We start from the raw sequence: 20129 nt of genomic DNA, 5'->3' as shown, positions 1-20129 counted from the left end.
AAGACCCTCTATGAGGTGGATTGATTCAGTGACTGGGGTAATGGGGAAAGGTGTGTCAGAGGCAATGCGATTGGCACAGGATAGAGCAGGGATTAGGGCTGTTGTACATAGTGTCGCTATGAGTCGCAAACGACTCGACGGCACATAACCACAAAAACAACAACAACAATGCTGTTGTAACAAAACTGCCACAGGTGCATGGCCTTGGCAAATAGAAACTCATTTTCTCACGGTTTAAGAGAATGGAAGTCCAAGTTTAGGAAGTCAGCCCTAGGAGAACTCTTTGCCTCTCTGCTGGCTCTTCCAAGTGTCTGCTCATGGAGGACAGTCTTCAGGTAGCTTGGCTTCTGTCTCACCCGGAGACTGCTCCTTTTGAGTGCTGTTTAATCTCTTCCATGTCTCAAAACATTGAAGATATGCTGAACTAATCCTTTGTCCTTCATATAAGGGACAACCCAAGATAGAGGTTAAGATTTGCAACTCATATTTTGAGGGACACAAATCCAGAACATATATTCAAATGTTTTTATATGTTGTTGTTATGTGCCATCGAGTCAACTGTGACTTATAGTGACACTATGTACATTAGCCCTGAAACGTGCTCTATTATTGTCTCTGACACACCTACCCCAATTACCACAGTCTCTGAATCAAGCCATATCATTGAGTGTCTTCCTCTCCGGTGCTGTCCCTCCACCCTCCCAAGCATGATATCCCTCTCCAAGGACTGGTCCCTCCTTTCAACATGTCCAGAGTATATCAGGTGAAGCTTCAGAATCCTTGCCTCCAAGGAACAGCCTGGCTTCACCATCCTCAGGACAAACCTGTTTGTTCTCCTAGCAGTCCATGTTATATTCAACACTCTTCTCCAGCATCACAGCTGGAAGGCATAATTTCTCCTTCTGTCATCCCTAGTCATTGTCCATCTGATACATAGCAATTATACATTTTTTAAAAACCAGCCAAAAGACACTCATTGCTGTTAACTCAGAATTCACTCATAGTTGAGCTTCCAGTGGGTTTCCAAGGCTGTAAATCACATGGAAGGAGGTGCCGACTTTTCTTCCAGAGGGTGGCTGGTGGATTTGAACTGCTAAAGAGGCTCAGCCTTTGGGTTAGCAGCACAACTCCCTATGGACTAGGCTACCAGAGCTAGATTGTTTTTGTTGTGTACCATTGAGTCGGAACCAAGCTATAGCTGACCCTCCAGCGGGTTTTCAGAGGCACCGGAGGAGATGCCCATCCTCCTGTGGAGAAGCTGGTGGATTTGAACCGAGTGCCTTCAGGATTACAGTGCAGCTTCTTGCCAGTAGGGCACCAGAGCTCCTTCTTAACAATTTGTCTCTTCATAGATGCTGAACAAATTAGCAAAATGTCCATGCTCGGTTCCAGGCTAACCCAGCTCTAACTGCTTTGTCCTCGTCCCTGCTTTCCTCTTATTCTACGCTGTCAATTCATTCCAACTCATAGTGACAGAGGAAAACTATATGATAGAGGGTCCTATGTGGAAATTGTTATGGAAGCAGATCACCAGGTCTTTTCCCCTGCAGGGCTGCAAGATGAGTTTGAACTACCAAATGTTTGCTTAGCAGCTACATGCTAACCAAGGACCTGACCCATGCCCTGGTTTATGGAAAATAGATATAGTAGAAAGGAAATACTTCTCTTCCTCACCTTCCCATTCCACTGGGTTCTAGCCTTTGTAATTCTCTTGACCTTAGCCAGGCATTTACTTTGAAGACCTTTCATTATGCCATAGATCTACGCATTTGGAACTTAATACTAAGCCCTATTGCCTTCAGAAAGGTGTATAGGTGGGAGTATCCTTTCATATGACATACAGCCATATCATTTCCTCTTCCTAAAGCAAAGCTAAGTTTTGGAAGACTCTTGGTTAATATGTCCAGTTCTTCTACCATTCCTGTGATAAGGACTTCTATTACTGAGCCCTCATTCTTGGCTCCCCTTCAGACCCCTAACTACTTGCCACTCACTTTTGTGTCAATGCGTGTTTGATCTCTAACAGTGTTTCCTCCTTCTAATCACTCAACAGCTCTGATCTGCTCTCCATTGCTCCTGTCTAGATAGGTGCAGGCAGACCATTAAACTCCTTCATCTTCCCTGCACAACTTTCCCAAGTCACTTTTTTCCATCAATAAGAATGTATTTTGAGGGAGCTCTGGTGGCCTAGGGGTAAAAAGCTGCACTGTAATCCCAGAGGTGCACGGTTCGAATCCACCAGATGCTCTGCCAGGGAAGGAGGGACAATCTGGTACACTCACACACAAATAATAAAATAAAAATTAAAAATTAAAAAAAGTATTTTGAGACTACCATGTGCTTGCTGCTGTGCTAGATATTTGGAAGAAATATAAGTGTCTTCCCTTAAAGGGAGCTCTGCTGGCCAAGTAGGTAAGGAGTTGCACAGCCAGCCTGCCACAGTGGGTTTGAGTTCATCATCTGCTCCTCAGGAGAAAGATGATTAATCTCCTCATGAGCGACTTTCAGCTTCTGAAACCCCACTGTAGGGTAAGCTATGGGTCAGTTCACACTCAGTAGTACATACCACAGCTTCTTAAGGTGATTTCAAGATTAGTGATAGAAGGTTGTTGTCGTGAGGGACTGTCGAGGTGTAGTGACCTTGAGACAATCGATCTGAACACTGTCCTATCCTGTGCCATCCTCTTCATCTCTGACACACTTGAGTCCACTGATGAGCGTGATGTCCTTTGCCAAAGAATAGCCTGTCCTAGCAACATGCCCAGAGTAGGAGAGATGAAGCTTCAGTATCTTTGTCTCCAAGGAGCACTGTGGATACACTTTCCCCAAGACATATGCTTATTCTTTTGACAGTTCAGAGAATATTCAGTACTCTTTACCCAAACTCAAAAGCATCAATTCTTCTTCTGTCATCCTAATTCATTGTCCAGCTCTCAGATGCATAGCAAGTGATTAAAAAGACCATGTCCTAAATCAGATGCACTATAATCCTCAGACTGACATCATTGCTTTTCACTATTTTGGAGAGGTCCCTGATAGTAGACTTGCCCAAGGCGATACACCTCCTGATCTCCTAACACCAAGGGACTGTTGATCCAAGCAAGATGAAATCACTGACAACTTCAATCCTTTCTCCATCTTTTGCGATGTTGCCCATTTGTGAAGACTTTTGTTTTCTTGATGTTGAGATATAATCCATATTGAGGGAAGAGAAGGATAGCATACATGAAAACAAGGAAGGCGCCGTTAATGTCTTTAAGCACAAGAACCAGGTCCATTTAGGTTTCTTCTGAATCTACAAAGGCTAACTCAGTGCCTGCCCTGGAGTAAGCCATCAGTAAGTATTTATTGCTAGAAAGAATTAATGAAGGTGGTTTGTATATTTGTCCTCTGGAAACTAGTCCCTTCTGATAACATGCCCAAAATATGTGAGGCAAAATCTCATCATCCTTGCTTCTAAGGAGTACTCCGTACTTCTTCTTAGGCATATTTGCTTGTTCTATTTGGTAGTCTGTGGTGTATTGTTTGTCAACACTGCAATTCAAAGGCAACAGTTCTTACTAATTATCAAACATACACATGCATATGAAACAATTAAAAAATACTTCCTTAGGCCAGGTGCACCTTAGTCTTTAAAGTGACATCCCTGCTCGTTAGCGCTTTAAAGAGGTTCTTGGCAGCAGATCTTCCCAATGTAGTACATCATTTGATTGCTTGACTGCTGCTTCCTTGGATGTTGATTGTGATCCAAGTAAAATGAGATCTTTGACAATGCAATGTGTCACATGTTGCTAACTGAAGTCAGTAATTTGAATCCACCAGCCTTTTGTCAGAAGATGGGCAGTTTTATAAAGATGTACAGCCTTGGAAACTGAATGGTGGGTCACTATTGGCATCAGCTCAATGCATATGAATTCAGATATGAATCCAAACTGCCGTTGAGTCAATTCCAACTCAGAACTACCCTCCATTGGGTTTCCAAGACTGTGAGTCTTTACAGGAGGAGAGACTGTGAGTCATATTCCTTATCAGTGTCTTTAAAAATGTCTATTGAAATTATTTCAATCACAAATTATTTCTGAATGACTTGAACAGGGCAGGGGTGATATTTTTCAGTTGAATGACACTTTGTTTTTTGAAAAATTACGCCATCCCATAAGTTTCTATTTGGGGTGGTTTTTTAAAATATTTTATTAATTTGTGTGTGTGTACTGCCAAATCAGATCTGACTGGAACAGGAAGAGATTGTCCCTCCTTCTCCAGCAGAGCATCTGGTGGATTTGAACCATGTACTTCTGAGATGATATTGTTTTTTACAGACTATTAATTATGTTGCTGAGAAAATGCACAAACAAAACTTATACCAATTCAATGGTTTCTACATGTGTAATTCAGTGACTTTGAGTACATTCTTGACATTGTACAACTGTTCCCACCCTTTTTAAAATTTTTATTTTTTTAAGTTATTCCCTCCTCGTTAATACAACTCTTCTGCCCTCTAAGTTTCCTTTCTGACCTTTGGTATTTTTGTTGAAGTCATAGTGCTCACAACACACATTATTTACTCCTTAAGCTAAGTTGTTATTTGGTTTTAAGATTTCAGAAGTTGTTTCTTGTTTAATGTTTAGAAATTATTCTGGAACAGTAGGTTCAGCAGATCATCCAGCCGCCATGGTTCCAGAAATTCTAGATTCTTTGAGAATTTGAAATTATGTTTGCCACTACCATAACATCTTTTAATCAAGATTCCTCTTTGATCAAATGTTTGGTGGTGGCAGTAAGGGCACCATCTAGTTCTTTTGTTCCCTTTGCAGAGATGCCAAGTTGTTCATGGAGGAAAGGGGCCACAAATTCCTTGTCCTTCTTTTCTTCCTGACTCTCTTTTGGCATCTGTTGCTCCAGGAAAATAGAGACCAAATTTTGCACCTAGGATGGCTGTGTGCAAGCTTTTACAATGCTAGGAACTACACAATGAACTAAGAGGTAGAAAAGAATCCCTGAACACATTGTTAGGCCCAAAGAACTCTACAGAGTCAGCAAGATGGTTGTATACAGACTTCTGTGTCATGCCAGGCTGCTTTTTACATTTTAAAGTTGTTATGAAAAGAGTAGAATAGCTCTAAAAAGTAACAAAGATGCAAACTTGCTTTTGAATTGCGTCTCCTCTGCCTCCACAGGCTTCTTCCACCGAGACTTAAAACCCGAGAACCTTCTGTGCATGGGACCAGATCTAGTGAAAATCGCAGACTTTGGATTGGCCCGAGAAATCCGTTCAAGACCCCCATACACAGACTATGTGTCTACTAGATGGTGAATACGATTTTCCTCACAATTACTCAGTTGTATTTCTTATAAAATGATACCATTTTACTGAGGGTCATGTTAGAGTCACAGAAGTGAACTTTCCATTCGGAGAAGAAGTGATGTTGGAAACGCTTGTGTTGGTGGTTTTGTGTTATACAAGATTAAAGGCTTGTGTTAATAAATTTTTAAAAGCAAGCTACCAGGAGTAGAATCCACTTCTGAAATAGCTTGACTCCGGAAACCCTACGAACCTGGAGAAAGGATGAAAGATATCCAAGTGTTCAGGTCCTTCATCCAATGGGGTCACTATGAGTCGCCTATGACTCGACATCACTTAACAACAACAACATAGAGATTAGTTGGCCTAGTAAACAGAAAGTGATGCTTCCAAGCCAAAGGTAGGTGACTTTAATCCACATCCCTCAGGCCTGTTTTTAATTGTTTTTGGTCAAACATTCTTCTAGGTCATATAGCCCTGGTCTGTCCACTTGCTGTACAGAGGTAACTTGTGGTTGCTGTGATGCTGAACACTGTGATACTGATGTGTGAAATGCAATAATGGTTACCCATGGTGGACAGTGTTTGGTGGAGCTCCCCAATTAAAACAACCTTGGAAGCAGCAGTGGTATCCACTCCTGAAATAGCTTGCCTACAGAGACCCTATGAACCTGGAGAAAGGATGAAAGTTATACAAGTGTTCAGGTCTTTTGTTTATAGGGTCACTCTGAGTCACCTACAACTCGATGGCACTTAACAACGATAACACCACTTTGGTTTTTATAATAAAGTTTTACATATAGGCCTTCCTGAGGACAGTTTCCCAAGAGCTGTGTGATAGATCACATTCTCCATGAAACTGTGTAGAAAACCAATTAATGGCTATTTGTAAAACATTCAGACCCTAAGAATTTAATTAAAGCATTTTTCTATAACCTTCAACTACTCTGCATAGCACAGATTGTGTTCTCTTTCTTTGTCCACATATTATATGTGTTTCTCAAAGATGGTGTAAAACAATTGGAAAAATCCTATAAGGAAATAGTCAGTAGAAAATATTGTAAAATATGGAAGTACCGCATTGTAGTAACAGCCATGGCAGTTGCTATGTCCTCTGTAAGTCTGTGTATCATACCTGATAAGATAGAAAACAAATATATAAACTCTCTCCCTGAGACTTGCCTATACTCTTTTGTTTCTGAGCAGTGGAAGCAGTCACTAGCAGGTCACCTTTGTCCCCCCAGGTATAGGGCTCCAGAAGTCCTCCTGAGGTCTACCAACTACAGCTCCCCCATTGACATCTGGGCCGTGGGCTGCATCATGGCGGAAGTGTACACGCTAAGGCCACTCTTCCCCGGGGCCAGTGAAATTGACACCATATTCAAAATTTGCCAAGTGCTGGGGACACCAAAAAAGGTAATGCTGTGGAATGAAGACAGGCCTATGGGACAAAGCCAGCAGCTCCCTGCATTCTCCTCCTGAACCCTTAAGTTGCTCTGGCACTAGTGATGACCTGTTTATGCTAGAATTTTCCTTTCGGTCTGAGAAATTCTGTTACCTGTCTTCTGACACTGCTGCCGTCTTTTCTTCCTTCTGCTCCCGATTACACTGTCATGTGCCATATCACCACTCTTTCAGAACTTTGTGACTACAATTTCATTATCCCCCCAGATATCTGAAAGTAATCTGTCATTCATACTTCCTTCATTTTCTCATTCACATCATTAGAATAATCTGTGACCTTTTACTTCGACTCGTCCCATCTCACTTCAGCTCTTTGTATTGGGAAAAAAGATTGTTTGTTGTTGACCTACTAGTTTCCTCCTTCAAGTCCCCATTTTTCTCTCTGGGCCCATCTTGATCTCTGAGCCCCTGCCTCATCCCTGTTCATCCAATTTACCAACTCTCTCATCCATGCACGTTGTGTTCTGTGACCCAAGCAGTTAACCAGTAAATCCTGTTAACTTTCCTTACCTAATATCTCTCAATTTTCCAAGATCCACTGCTGCTATTAGAACTGGGCCACCTGTGGGGGACGCTGTCCCTCTGGTCTTCATGAAGGTGTCCCCCACACCAGGACTCAAATCACATGTCACATTTAAGAAGCAGTCTCTGAATTCTTTGGGATGTTATGAGCTTCTCTCTTGACTTTCACGTGTTTCTGTGCATGCTGTGTTCCATGTTATTCATTATCTGCGTGCCCATGTTTCCTGGACTCTAGTTTGTGCTTGTATGCCAGCACCATTGCTGGCACAAACGCACGTTCTAATCATTTCAGTGGATTGCCGATGCGTTCCCTTCAGGATGTCCGGAGGCCACTGCTGGAATCTCTCTCTGTGATGGCTTTTGTCATTTTTTATTCTGTCATCATTGTTTTCAAGTAAATGTCAGGGGTTTCCCCCCCCCCCGCCTTATACAATAATATCCTTAGGGACAGAATTTTTATTTAATATTTTGAATACCCAACTGCACTCAGTAAATATTCAAGTGAATGAGTAAGTGGGATTGCTCTACTATATAGAGCTACTTCTCTTTTTTAAGAGTGAGAGAGAAAGAAGTAATTCTATCAGGATACAGACCTTTTTGCACCATTTCCATCACTCATTCCAGCATTTAGGGTCCCGTTAGTATGATGGATGATGAACAAGAGCTTACGTCTGAGCAAAACAGCTTTTCCTACTGCAGGGCTTCCCAGAACCTCACGATATCAATGTATGTTTTGAATCATTGAGATGGGGGTTTTAGTAATGTGTAGGGTTTCCTGAACGTTTTTGCCAGAATAAGAAATTTTGTTTTCCTGCCCCTCCAAAAATAGATATTACTAATTTTTAAAAATTCTGTATTAAGGAACATAGAGGAGAAAAAAAATACTAATTTGGTTCAACCTTGAAACCAGAGGGATGCACTTTCTTGTATAAAGTGTGTAAACAATGGTAGACTCATGATCTCGGGGTCTTTCCCACTATCTGCCAGACTACACGTTGTTTTCGTCTATTAGTGCCCCCCTCTGTTTGGTCACACACATTGAACAGTAGGGAATGCAGGCATGCTGACAGAGCAATTGTCTCTCCTTTATGGGCACACACACACACACATCAGCATATACACTCCTATTTCAGTGATTGGCTGAGTGATATCTTCTAACTTTTGTTCTTTCAGACTGATTGGCCTGAGGGCTACCAACTTTCAAGTGCTATGAACTTCCGCTGGCCCCAGTGTATACCCAATAATTTAAAGACCCTGGTTCCAAACGCGAGCAGCGAAGCAATTCAGCTCATGAGAGACATGCTTCAGTGGGATCCAAAGAAACGACCAACAGCTAGTCAGGTTTTCTTTCATTTTCTTTCTGTTTGATATGTTCTTGGCAAACAAAAAAATTTCTGCACGTCTCGTGGGAAATATTTCACTTGGTAGTGTGGGTGAAAATACATGTCAAATGCCACTAACAATGTCCTACATAAGATTCACGAACTTAACAACATTGTGTGTTGTTGTAGTAGTTAAGATTTAAACAGTGTAGTTGTTTTTGAAACTTGGGATCCAATCTGTATGATACCTCACCATATGTGTAGACATAAAAATAGCACTGCTTTTTTTTTAAATTTTTATTTTATTATTTTTGTGTGAGTGTACCATCAAATCAGATCTGACTGGTACAGGAGGAGATTGTCCCTCCTTACCTGGCAGAGCATCTGGTGGATTCGAACTGTACGCCTCTGGGATTGTAGTTGCAGCTCCTTGTCACTAGGCCACCAGAGCTCCCCTAGCACTGCTTTTTAAATCTATTTTTAGATAGAATTTTTATCTGTCTTTGGAGAATGTTTTAAAATATATTTTCTTTGAATTAAATCTGTGTAGCAGTTTATCATGATACTGGCTTAAATTTGGTTTGGACTAAGAAAGGTCTTTAGTGGCACAAGTGGTTTATGGTTGACTCTTAAACTATAGTTGGAGGTTCGAACCCAGCTGGTGGTGCGATAGAAAAATGTCTTGACTGTTTGCTGCTATAAAGATTACAGCCAATAAAACTTTGAGAGAGTTCTAATCTGTAACATGGGAGGATGCCATGAATCAGAATTGATTCTAACTCAGTGACAGTGGGCTTTGGGGGCTTAAGAAACTAGTAAGCTAGTCACACAGGATAGATTCCAGTGATCCTGATGATATTAACCTTCACAGGAAAACTTTTTTTTTTTTAAACACTGCCTTTTTTTGTCCTTTTAGGCCCTTCGATATCCTTATTTTCATATTGGGCACCCACTAGGCAGCACCATCCAGAATGCAGGAAAACCACAGAAAGACGTTCTGGAAAAGGCAGGCCTACCTCCCCACATGAAACCAGCCCCTCCGGCCCAGCCCCCAGCCAAGCCACACGCTCGGATTTCCTCAAGACAACATCAAGCCGGCCAGCCCGCCCCACACCCCGGGTATCCCTACAAAGCAGAGGCTGCCAGGGCAGACCACCTAAGCCATCATCCCCAGGAAGCCAAGCCAAGCCCGCTGCTCTTCCCATCCCTCCACAACAAGAACCCTCAGTCGGTAAGCTGTGGGGTCACCGGTGGGCTTCATGTCTGGCTTGTTCCTTTCCTCCTTTCCTCACTCCATTTGTTGCGTGACATAAGTTTCTTTTTCAGTTTATGCATGTCAGAGATGTTAAGGATGATGCAAGATAGGACAGGGCTCAAATCTATTGTACGTGGGGTTGACTTGATAGCCCCTAACAACAAGGTTCAATTCGAGTAGATTTACTTTTGTAATCATGACTTTGTGCTAACTGAACGTTGGCTGTTCAAACCAACCCAGCAACTTCGAGGAAGAAAGACTTGGGTCCCAAGAAAACCCTGTGGGACATTTCCAGTCTGTCACATGGGATCACTATCCGGTCAGAAATGACAGCACTCAACAGAAGCAAAAACGACTCTTAGCGCAAAATGAGATCTTAACCAAACACGTAGAGATGGAGTGTCGGGAATTTTCCTAGTGTGGTTGATTCTGTTGATAAGAGTATATCCAGGTCACATTGCATAGCCGGCTGTGAAAGCAAGGAAGACTTCATTTGCCTTGTTCTCTATGAGAGAGCAGGATATGAATGGTTGAGTGGAAAACCAATTTGCTTTGTAAACATTCACTCCACTCAGAGTAAAAAGAGAAAAAAACAGAATGCCCGACACCCTAGCCTTATCTCTCTGCTTAGACCAGTGTAAGGCATGTTAACTCTTCCAGGAGCTTTCAATGAGAGGCCTAAATCAAAAGCAAGCCATCCTTTTAGCATGTGAGAGGTATCAAACCTTATATAATAATGACCCCATTCTTCACTGGATGCATACTAGTGAAATCTGTCAGGATAGGAGAGACAGTGTCAAGTCAGCATCTTGGGAAAGGACAGGGCCAGAATCCTCCTTTGCATAACAGAGGAAGTGATGCAAATGTATAGCATATGGATGACTCACTGGTGAGCTCCTTTAATGGCCAATCTTACTTTTCTGCCTTCTTTACTTGACTACACAGAAGATGCTATCTGATCTGGAGCACAATAATGGTGAAATCAAGCCAAAGAGTAGGAGGAGGTGGGGTCTTATTTCCAGGTCGACAAAGGATTCCGATGATTGGGCCGAATTGGATGACCTGAATTTCAGTCCAGCCCACCTCAGGATTGACTTGAAGAACAAGAAGCGACAGAGCGAGGACACGCTCTGCAGGCAAGTGTTGTGTATAAGGACCTGGGGGGCTGCGGTTTGGTGAGGTCCTCATTTTTTTACACAATTGGAGGGGCTTCCTTGCATGTGCTGACCCACAACACGTTGTCTCAACCCAGATTTGAAAGTGTTTTGGATCTGAAGCCCTCTGAGCACGTGGGTACAGGAAATAGCGCCCCCACCCAGACTTCCTCTCAGAGGCGAGACACCCCCACCTTGAGGTCCACGGCCAAGCAGCACTATTTGAAGCATTCTAGATACTTGCCTGGTAAGAGAACTGCCTTGCCTTAAATTTGATCATTGATGGGAAATCATTTCCTTGGAACACAGTTTCACAGAGATTCTGTTTTAGAAAGGCAAGCACTTAAGGGTAATTCTTCAGAACTGTGAGAACATCAGAGAGATAGTTGTGGAAGCCCATGCCTTATATCTTTATCTTATGTAGTTGCCTAAGATAAAGAAATCTGCCATAGGAAACCAGCTCTGGAATCTGGAAAGGGAGGAGCAAGCAAAATCAAGGTAGTGTATCTGAGGCCTTCCCAGCACATAAAGGTTTAGGAGAAATCGTCAATCCTGTGCACTTTGGGAAGCCTGGCGGGGACGAAGCTTGGTCACACCATCCCTAGTACAAGGATGAAGCTTTGAAAGTTAATTGTTTGCTGGATTCCTAAGCCTCACTCCAGATTCTTTGTATTCCAGGCTTTCTAGTGTGAGCCAGCCATTCATTCACAGAGTCATTCACTCAGCAAATACTTACTGAGCACTGAGCATCTCTCATGAGCTTGGTCCTGGGAATGTGGTCGGCAAGACAGCCAAGCATGACTGCTACGTGGCAGTACTCCAGGGGGCGCCTCCCACTTCACAGTCGATGCTTTGGTTTTATACAGCAGTCCTATAACAACTTCCCCACCCTTGTGCAGCTCAAACTCTAGTGGTGGGGAGGATGACATTAAACAAGCAGATAAATGCACTAATTATAGACGGTAGTAACATAAGGAGTGATAGAAAAGGGGGAAGACACAGTTTTGGGTGGGGGAAAGCTCTAAGGAAATGACTTTCAGCTAGACTTGAAAGAATGAGAAGGAGCCAGAAATGCAGAGCCAAGGGAAGGGCATCGCACGCAGAAGAGATGAGTGTAAAAGCTTTGCAGTAGTAAGAGAAGGAGGCCGTGGAGTGAGGAGTCTCTGGGTGGTATATGTGCTCAGTTGCTAACTGAAAGTTTAGCAATTCAGATCCACCCAGATCTTGTACCTCAAAAGAAAGGGCTGGTAATCTACATCTGAAAAAATTCATCCACTGAAAACTCCAGTGATCACAGTTCTGCTCCAGGACACACAGGGTCACTGTGAGTTGGAGTAAACTCAGCATCAACTGGTTTGGCTGCTGTAGTCTGAGGAGATGTTGGAGAGGTGACTGGGACCATATCTTTTGAGGTGTTGTAAGAAATGAAGATTTGGGGAGCTCTGGTGGCCTAGTGGCAAGAAACTGCACTGCAATCCCAGAGGAACACAGTTCGAATCCACCAGACGCTCTGCGGGAGAAGGAGGCGCAATATCCTCCTTTACCAGTCAGATCTGATTTGACGGTATACGCACACAAAATAATAACAAAAAACAAAAAAAGAAATGAAGATTTTTACTTCACGAGCAATGGGAAGCTCTTGAAGGGCTATAATCGGAGGAGTAAGATGGTTCTATTACATGTATGAGGACCAGCAAGCTGTAGCAGTGACCCCTGTTTGTGTAGACTTGTCCTGGGATGAAGCCAGGGGAGGGGATAAAGGTTGAAATGCCATCCCTGATGGTGCATTGACTCCTTCACTTCTAAATCCTACCAGATTTCATCAAGATTGACGTTAAACTAGCAAGACAGACCCAGTGATCTACTTCTGAAAATTAGTCAGTGAAAACTGTGGATCACAAGATCTGATCTGAATTTTATGGAAATGACACAGGACTGAGCAGGGGTTTGCTCTGTTTTGCATGGGGTCATTATGAGTGAATGGCAGCAAACAACAGCCACCTTGTAGCGAGCGTTCATTGATTTTCAAATGTTAAACCAGTTACATAGAATTTTATTCCAGGGATGCAAGATGTCTAAGCATTTGCAAATCAGTAGATCATAGTATAATGAGTTTTTTCTATATTGCTGATTGGTTTTGATTTGCCAAAATTTTGTTTGCATTTCTCCAGTTAGGAGGGATATTGATTTGTCATTTTCCTATAGTGTGGTGGTTTCTCCTCCCCTATATTCTGTATCAGTGGAATGTTGGCCTTCTAAAAGAAGTTAGATGTGGTTTGCTGCTTGTTTTATCAAGATTGTCATTAAGATTAGTATTAAGAGATACTAGAGGCTAGGATAGAGCAGTAATAGAATGTGGGTGGGGAAAACACAAATTATTACAACCACAAGCTAATGGACACAGGGAGAGAAGAGGGAAGTGATTTCTAACCAATCCTGGGGGAGAAAGGTAGGCTAAAAGATGACTTCCATCTTTCTGTTCTGAAATGTAGCTGCCACAGTTAATACAAGTGGGAAGCCAAACAAGTCTAGAGGGAAAGTGGAGTATTGGTGTTTAGCCTGTACTAAAAGTGAAGGTGCATTCACTTCACTGCTAGGTTCTAGGCAGTGAAGGTTGTTGATACAGACCCAGGTTATTTACATTTGGTAGTGATGATGGTCAGAGCAGGTGAGATAAATGGGCTCATGGGGACAGAATTTAGACAGAACAGAGCCAGGGATTGAGGGTAGAGGATGGAGAACAAGTCGGACAAGTGATAGGAAAGAAGTAATTTACAAAGGGAGAGATTAGGAAAGTCTGGGAGCACGAAAGCCCATTGCAACACCAAGGGAGTCAAGAGGCAGGAGAGATCCCTGGTGGAAGTTTAGGAGACATTTCTCTGGCCACTCTCAAGAGAACTGTCCCCTGAACTCCATCCCTCCCCACCAAAAGCTTCATCTGTCCTCTGCCATCTAGCACATGACACTCAGTTTTGCTATAATGACAGTCTAGCAGGAAGTTTTGACCAATTAGATTCCGCATTGATTTCATCGCTGAAATAGGTTCAAGATTAAGTATGTGTTTTACATTCAAAATCATTTGTTCCCCATTAGGAATAAATGCAAATCTAAGGAATGGCATACTCCCGAATCCAGGCAAGGACTTTGTTCCATCTAATCCGTGGTCAAGTTCTGGTTTGTCTGGAAAATCTTCAGGGACGGTGTCAGTAATCAGCAAAATTAATTCAGGTGAGCAAAATTCTGATAAAAGAAAATGCTAGGTTCTCTAGGTGTAGCAAGAAGGGTGCAAACAAATGTGGGATGAGTTGATGAACCATGAAGGCTATTTTTCTCTCTTTTGGCATTTAGCTCTGCGATCTTAGCCAATGCCCATTGGGGTCTCCTTTCAAGAGTAGCTAGGAAGTAGAGTTCAAGGGGAAAACAAGAATAACTTGAAAAGTAGGAGTGCTGAGATCCTGGGCTGTAATGCAATGGCTGACCTTCTGAGGTGGAAGTCAGACTCTCCCTATCTTGTTCCAGCTCTGCGACCCCTTGTGGTGATTTAGGCATATGCCTGGGCATCAAATTCCCTTCAGATCCAGAACAGGTTTTCTTGGTGGTGAAAGAATTTCCCAAGACTACCAGCGACTGACCCCTTTCTCAGAAGACCAATTGTCCACATGGCTTTTCCTTAGTACAGAAAGTCCCCAGCTTCCTTGTCTCTATCACCAAGTAAACATGTGGGCATCACTTCTCCCTGCCTTTGTCTATTATGTGCTTGTATTCCCAGCATCCATGTACCCACCACCCATCTCAATAAAAGAAACTTTGCAAACACACGTGGAATGGATTAGCTCACCCTGACCTTCTCCCCTCCCCTCCCTTCATTGATCTGATCTGGGTGTTCATTATCCCCATGCATGCTTTTGTTTTATTTCATTTTTTCCCCCTACATACGAAATACATAATATGGTTTTACGTGTTTAAAAATTTATAGGAATATAATCATGGATCCCTAGGTCATACATTTCAATAAATATGTGTGGTGTGTGTGGCAATGATTTACATATACACAAGTATCTTTTTGCCATACCATAATTTATTATACTGAATCATAATTTGTCTTTTCCCTTCTTGATGGTCATGTAGATCCTTTACATGTTTTACTGTTAGAAAGAATCCTGAAATGGACATTGTTGTGCCTCTGTTGTTATTCATATGTATCTTGATACAGTAACTAGGAGTACATATTTTAGGTTAAAGGATGTGCTCATCTCCAACTTTACAGATATTGCCAAATTGCTGTCCACTAGGGTGTGGGAGGTATGCTGCATCCTTGATACCGCTTGGTACTGTGGAGATTGCAAATCTGTGCTAATCTAGGTGTGACATGGTATCTTAATTGTGGTTTAAACTTGCATGCCATGCTTACTCCTGAGGTTGAGCATCTTTTCTGGTGTGATGGACTATTATGTGTTTTCTCTTTTGTGATTTGCCTGTTCAACTTCACTACCCATTTCTCTTTCTATTTATTTACTCACCAAAAATGAAAAATGTGTTCTAGTCAACCAACAAAACTCAAACATGCATTCCCAAATCACTCTTCACTCTTTGCCTTAAGCAATTGCAAAAGACACTGTTGTAAAGACATAAAACAATTTTTATTATCTCTTCTCACAACAGTGACATATATATTACGTCCACTGATAATTATTGTTAATGACAGCAGTCTTCATTATTCTGTGTATCTCTTTAAGCCTTAAGAACAAGCAGTGCAAGGGGAGCTCTGGTGGCGTAGTTGCAAGAAGGTGTACTGCAATCCCAGAAGTGCACAGTTCAAATCCACCAGATGCTCTGGTGGAGAAGGAAGAATAATCTCCTCCTGTACCAGTCAGATCTGATTTGACGGTACACACACACACACACAAAATAATAATAAAATTTAAAAAGATTTAAAAAAAGAACAAGCATTACAGATATTTATTCCTCCATCCATATAAATGTTTTCACTATAGGTTAACTACTCTATCCCAGGCATTTCATTAATCTCCTGGAACACAAAGCTCTGTAATGCATAGTTCCTGCTACCAAAGCATTTCAATATATAAAAGTGAAATTATTTAATATATTTAAATAATATATAATTTTGTTATAAAAATAATCCATAAAAATATATTTATTGACAAGAAATATTGTATAGGTTGTACTAGGTAAATAATGAGGATAATGGTCAATATGAAAATAGCTATACTTTAGAATTATTTGAACATTGACATGGAATAATAGGTATACTATATTATAGAGTGAAAAAAAGGAAGGTTCAGAGTTGACTAAGCTTATTTTTATAGAAAAATCACATAGCTTCCATTTGGTTGGAGTCTGTAGCCATAACACTGTCTTTGCTCCCCTTGTCTTTCTGACTGTGTGGCATGGTGAGATGATCTGCTCAGAATTCACTGCCATCTTCCTCTTAATTTCTGTTTCTTTTTTTACATGTTTTATGTGTTTACATATAATCATTCATATACATTATGTTCACGCACGTATGTTGTGTTTTATACAATCATTCATATACATGATATATAATTACCATTACTCTATGCTTATTATTACCCCGTCTTTTCAAGCTCTCATTAAACATTTTCCATTCCTTTACACTCTCTCCCCCCATCAGCTTTTGCTATCCTAGTGATTTTTCTCTCCTTCCCCCTTTTTTAAAAAAATACTTTTATTGGCTTTCATTTAATAAGTCCTTTATATTATATTTCATTCATATGTATTGTGATTTATATAATCTTTCAGTTACATTATGTTTCATACATTCATATATGTTCTATTTTATATACTTTTTAAAAATTGGTTTGCTTACAAATTTAATATATATTGTGCTTCACACTATTCTTCATTCACATTATATTTCATACAATCCTTTCAAAGAAAAACCTTAATCCTTGCTTATTCTGCCTGGCTCTCCCTAGTCCCTACTTGTGTGTCTATATCTGCGTAACCATGAATTTTTGTTTTGTGTACCAGTTGGTTCCGGCTCTACAAGTTCCAGTGGATTGACCGGAAATTATGTCCCCTCTTTCTTGAAAAAAGAAATTGGCTCTGCTCTACAGCGAGTACACTTGGCACCAATTCCAGATCCCTCCTCGGGTAAGTTCTATTTCAAAGTGTTCATGAATCTGTTCAGCAGACAGTTACTGAACAGCTGCTCTGTCCTGAGATCACTGTAGGCCTGGGGATAGATGATGAGAGTGCTAAGAATCCCTCTCTTTATGGAGCCTGGTAATAGTGGATTGAGAGACAGATAAAGGTAATAGTAACTAGATATATGTGTACATGTGTACGTGCATGCAATAGTAGCTAAGAAGACTAAAGCAGGCAAGAAGTCAGAACATGGAGATAGGAGTGTGGGATGCAATTTTCAATTTTTGATAGGGTAACCAGAAAGGGCTCGCTGCACTGGGACATTGATTAAGATCTGAAAGAGTCACATGAGGGAGCCACTCAGTGTGGTAGAGTTCTCAACATGGAAATCGTTAGTGCAAGAGCTTTGAGAAATCTACTAGCATGGAGGTAAGAATATAAGAGTAGTGTGAACAAGAGGAGTAGAAAGAAGAAGTCAGAGAGGTTACAAGAGGTTCAGTGGTACCAGTCCCAGGAGCCAGTGTAAGCACCTTTTCCTCTGCTCTGAGTGACATTGGAGCCACTGGAAGGTTTTGCATAGAGAGTGAGGGAATCTGACACAGGTTCACACAGGCTTCTGCTTTTCCCGAGATTGAAGGGAAGTGAGGTTGGAAGCAGGGAAACCAATTAGGTGGCTGTTGTGGTTATCTAGGCAAGAAAGGACACTGGCTCGGGCCTGCGGGTAGTAGTTGCAGTGGTAAAATCTTACCAAGTTTGCCAATAGGATTAGCTAACAGATTGTAAATGGGACACAAGGAAAGAGAGAAAGTTCAAGAATGACACCAGTATTTTGTATCTATGCTGTCCAATGATAACTTGAGAATGAACTTGTTAAGTGAGCTAGGGAAGCTATAGGAGAAAGACCATCGGCATGATTGGGGCATGCCTGGTTAAGATACCTATTAGACAGCCGAGTAAGAATGATAAAGAGGCACTCGGGTATGATTCTTGATCTCAGGTGAGTATTCTGGATTAGAAATAGGAATGTGGGAATTGTCTATGTATAACCAGCTCTTACTGTCATTGAGCAGAGTCCAACTCATCGTCACCCTCCACTGGGTTTCTGAGATGGTGAGTGATCATGGGAGGAGACTTCCAATCTTTCTCCCATGAAGCAACTGGTGGATTTGAACTGCCAACTCTTTTATTAGCAGTCCAGCATGTTACACACTGTACCAGTGGGCTCCTTCACAAGGATGTAGGTGGGAAGTAAAACAATGAATATGCATGTGAGCACCGAGAAAAATGAAGGTATGTTCAGAAAAGAGATAAAAAAATAAAGCCCTGGACTACAGCAGTATTAAAAAGTTGGCGTGATAAGAAAGAATCAGATATATAAAGAGCAATCTATGAGCAGGAGGAAGCCCAGGGCCTTGGGGTCCTGGAGCCGAGGGCTTCAATGAGTACAAGAGAGATCATGTGTGACATTGCGGCAGACACCAAAGTAGACGAGGGTCATTGAATTTAGTCATCAGGAGATGCCATGCCTTTGCCGAGAGAAATTTCAGAGTGTAAAGTTGATAGACAGAGACTCAAAAGAGAGTACCTATATGCTAAAAACTATTGAATTGTCTGCTTTAAATACATTTTTATTTATGGTATCCAAATTTTATCTCAATAAAGTGATTTAAAAAGAGGAAGAAAACTACTTATAAAGGGAAATAGTTAACTTTCTGGTGATGACACCTAGAAGATTTCACCTGCTGGTCATCAAAGCAAACATTCTCAACACTGGAACAAGCCAGCATCTTTGGCCTCCACCTTCACCAGGCCATCAAAGCAGACAGTCTCAAGATTAGGACAAACTAGTACCATCTATCTCCACCTTCACCAGGCCATCAAAGCAGACCTTCCCAACACTGGGAGGAGCCAACATCATCTGCCTCCTAATAAAATGCAACCTCCTATATGTGATATTTCTGCTCAAACCATGGAGCCTAAATCTCTTCATGGAGAAACAAAATCAGGCAAACGCAAGTGAAGGGATCATCTACAAAAGAACTGGCCTGAGTACTCAAAAAAGTATTAGTATAAAGAAGCACAAAACCTGAGGAATTATTGCAGGTTAAAGAATACTAAAGAGTCATGGCAACTACATGTATTAGATCATTAGATTCTGGACCAGGAAAAATTGCTATTGAGACAATTGATAAAAACTAGGATAACAATCTAATACCAATCAAATTTCTCAATTTTAAGAACTCAGTGTATTAACAGGAAGCTCTAGTCCATAGGGAGTTGTACCGCTAAGCCGAAGGCCATGCCTCTCTGACAGTTCCAGTCCACCAGCTGCTCCCTGAGAAGAAGGTAGACAGACCGCCTCCTGTGTGATCTACGGCCTCAGAAACCCCTTAAATGGTCAGCTACGAGTCAGCTCCAACTCCATGGCAGTGAGTGTTTTATATGTACCATGCTGGGGGCTTGGTGGTAAGGGGTTGCACTGCAACCCAAACATACTCAGTTTGAAACTACCAGCTGCTCTGGGGAAGAAAGATGAGCAGTTTCCTTCCCTTCTTTTTTTTTTTTTTTCTATTTTCCTCCCACACTTTTTACTGCTTCTGAAAATCCCCTTAGGGTCGGTCAGCTGTGAGTTGGCTCCAACTCAAATGATACATGACAACGTGGTTATATGAGAGAACTAGTTTGTTCTTGAAAAATACACATTGAAATATATAATGGAGAAACTCTTGTCATGACTCCAGTGTATTTTCAGATGGTTTAGGGAAAATGTGTATATATCAATAAAGTAAATAGGGAAATTGTGGACAGTTGAGAAACTTATATTAATAGTTTGTGGGAATTTTTTTTTTAGACTTTTTGGGCACTTTGAAACTCTCAGAATGAAAATGACCAAAAAAAATTGGAAAAGGAATTAGAGCAAATATGGAGGATTCTAAAATTTTGAAAGGTTATTTCAATTTTAAAGGGTTTTTTTTTTTTTTT

General features: G+C 41.4%; 1 protein-coding gene across 1 annotated transcript in view; it reads left to right on the top strand.

Moving 5' to 3' along the window:
* ICK (intestinal cell (MAK-like) kinase) overlaps positions 1 to 17153 on the top strand; it is a gene marked incomplete at its 3' end in the record, with an annotated part of 33910 nt that extends 16757 nt beyond the window's left edge. The window contains exons 5-12 of the mRNA XM_006893150.1: positions 5178 to 5310; positions 6546 to 6717; positions 8461 to 8628; positions 9526 to 9840; positions 10810 to 11000; positions 11117 to 11265; positions 14112 to 14246; positions 17031 to 17153. Of these exons, the coding sequence (XP_006893212.1) occupies positions 5178 to 5310; positions 6546 to 6717; positions 8461 to 8628; positions 9526 to 9840; positions 10810 to 11000; positions 11117 to 11265; positions 14112 to 14246; positions 17031 to 17153 (1386 nt within the window). The remainder of the gene's footprint in view (positions 1 to 5177; positions 5311 to 6545; positions 6718 to 8460; positions 8629 to 9525; positions 9841 to 10809; positions 11001 to 11116; positions 11266 to 14111; positions 14247 to 17030) is intronic.
* Positions 17154 to 20129: the final 2976 nt, after the last annotated feature.

Source organism: Elephantulus edwardii, unplaced genomic scaffold, assembly GCF_000299155.1.
Source record: "Elephantulus edwardii isolate Elephantulus edwardi_28Jun2011 unplaced genomic scaffold, EleEdw1.0 scaffold00124, whole genome shotgun sequence".
In the NCBI taxonomy this organism is placed as follows: Eukaryota; Metazoa; Chordata; class Mammalia; order Macroscelidea; family Macroscelididae; genus Elephantulus; species Elephantulus edwardii.
The sequence above is the reverse complement of the archived record's forward strand: the minus strand, read 5'-3'. Positions and strand labels throughout refer to the sequence as shown.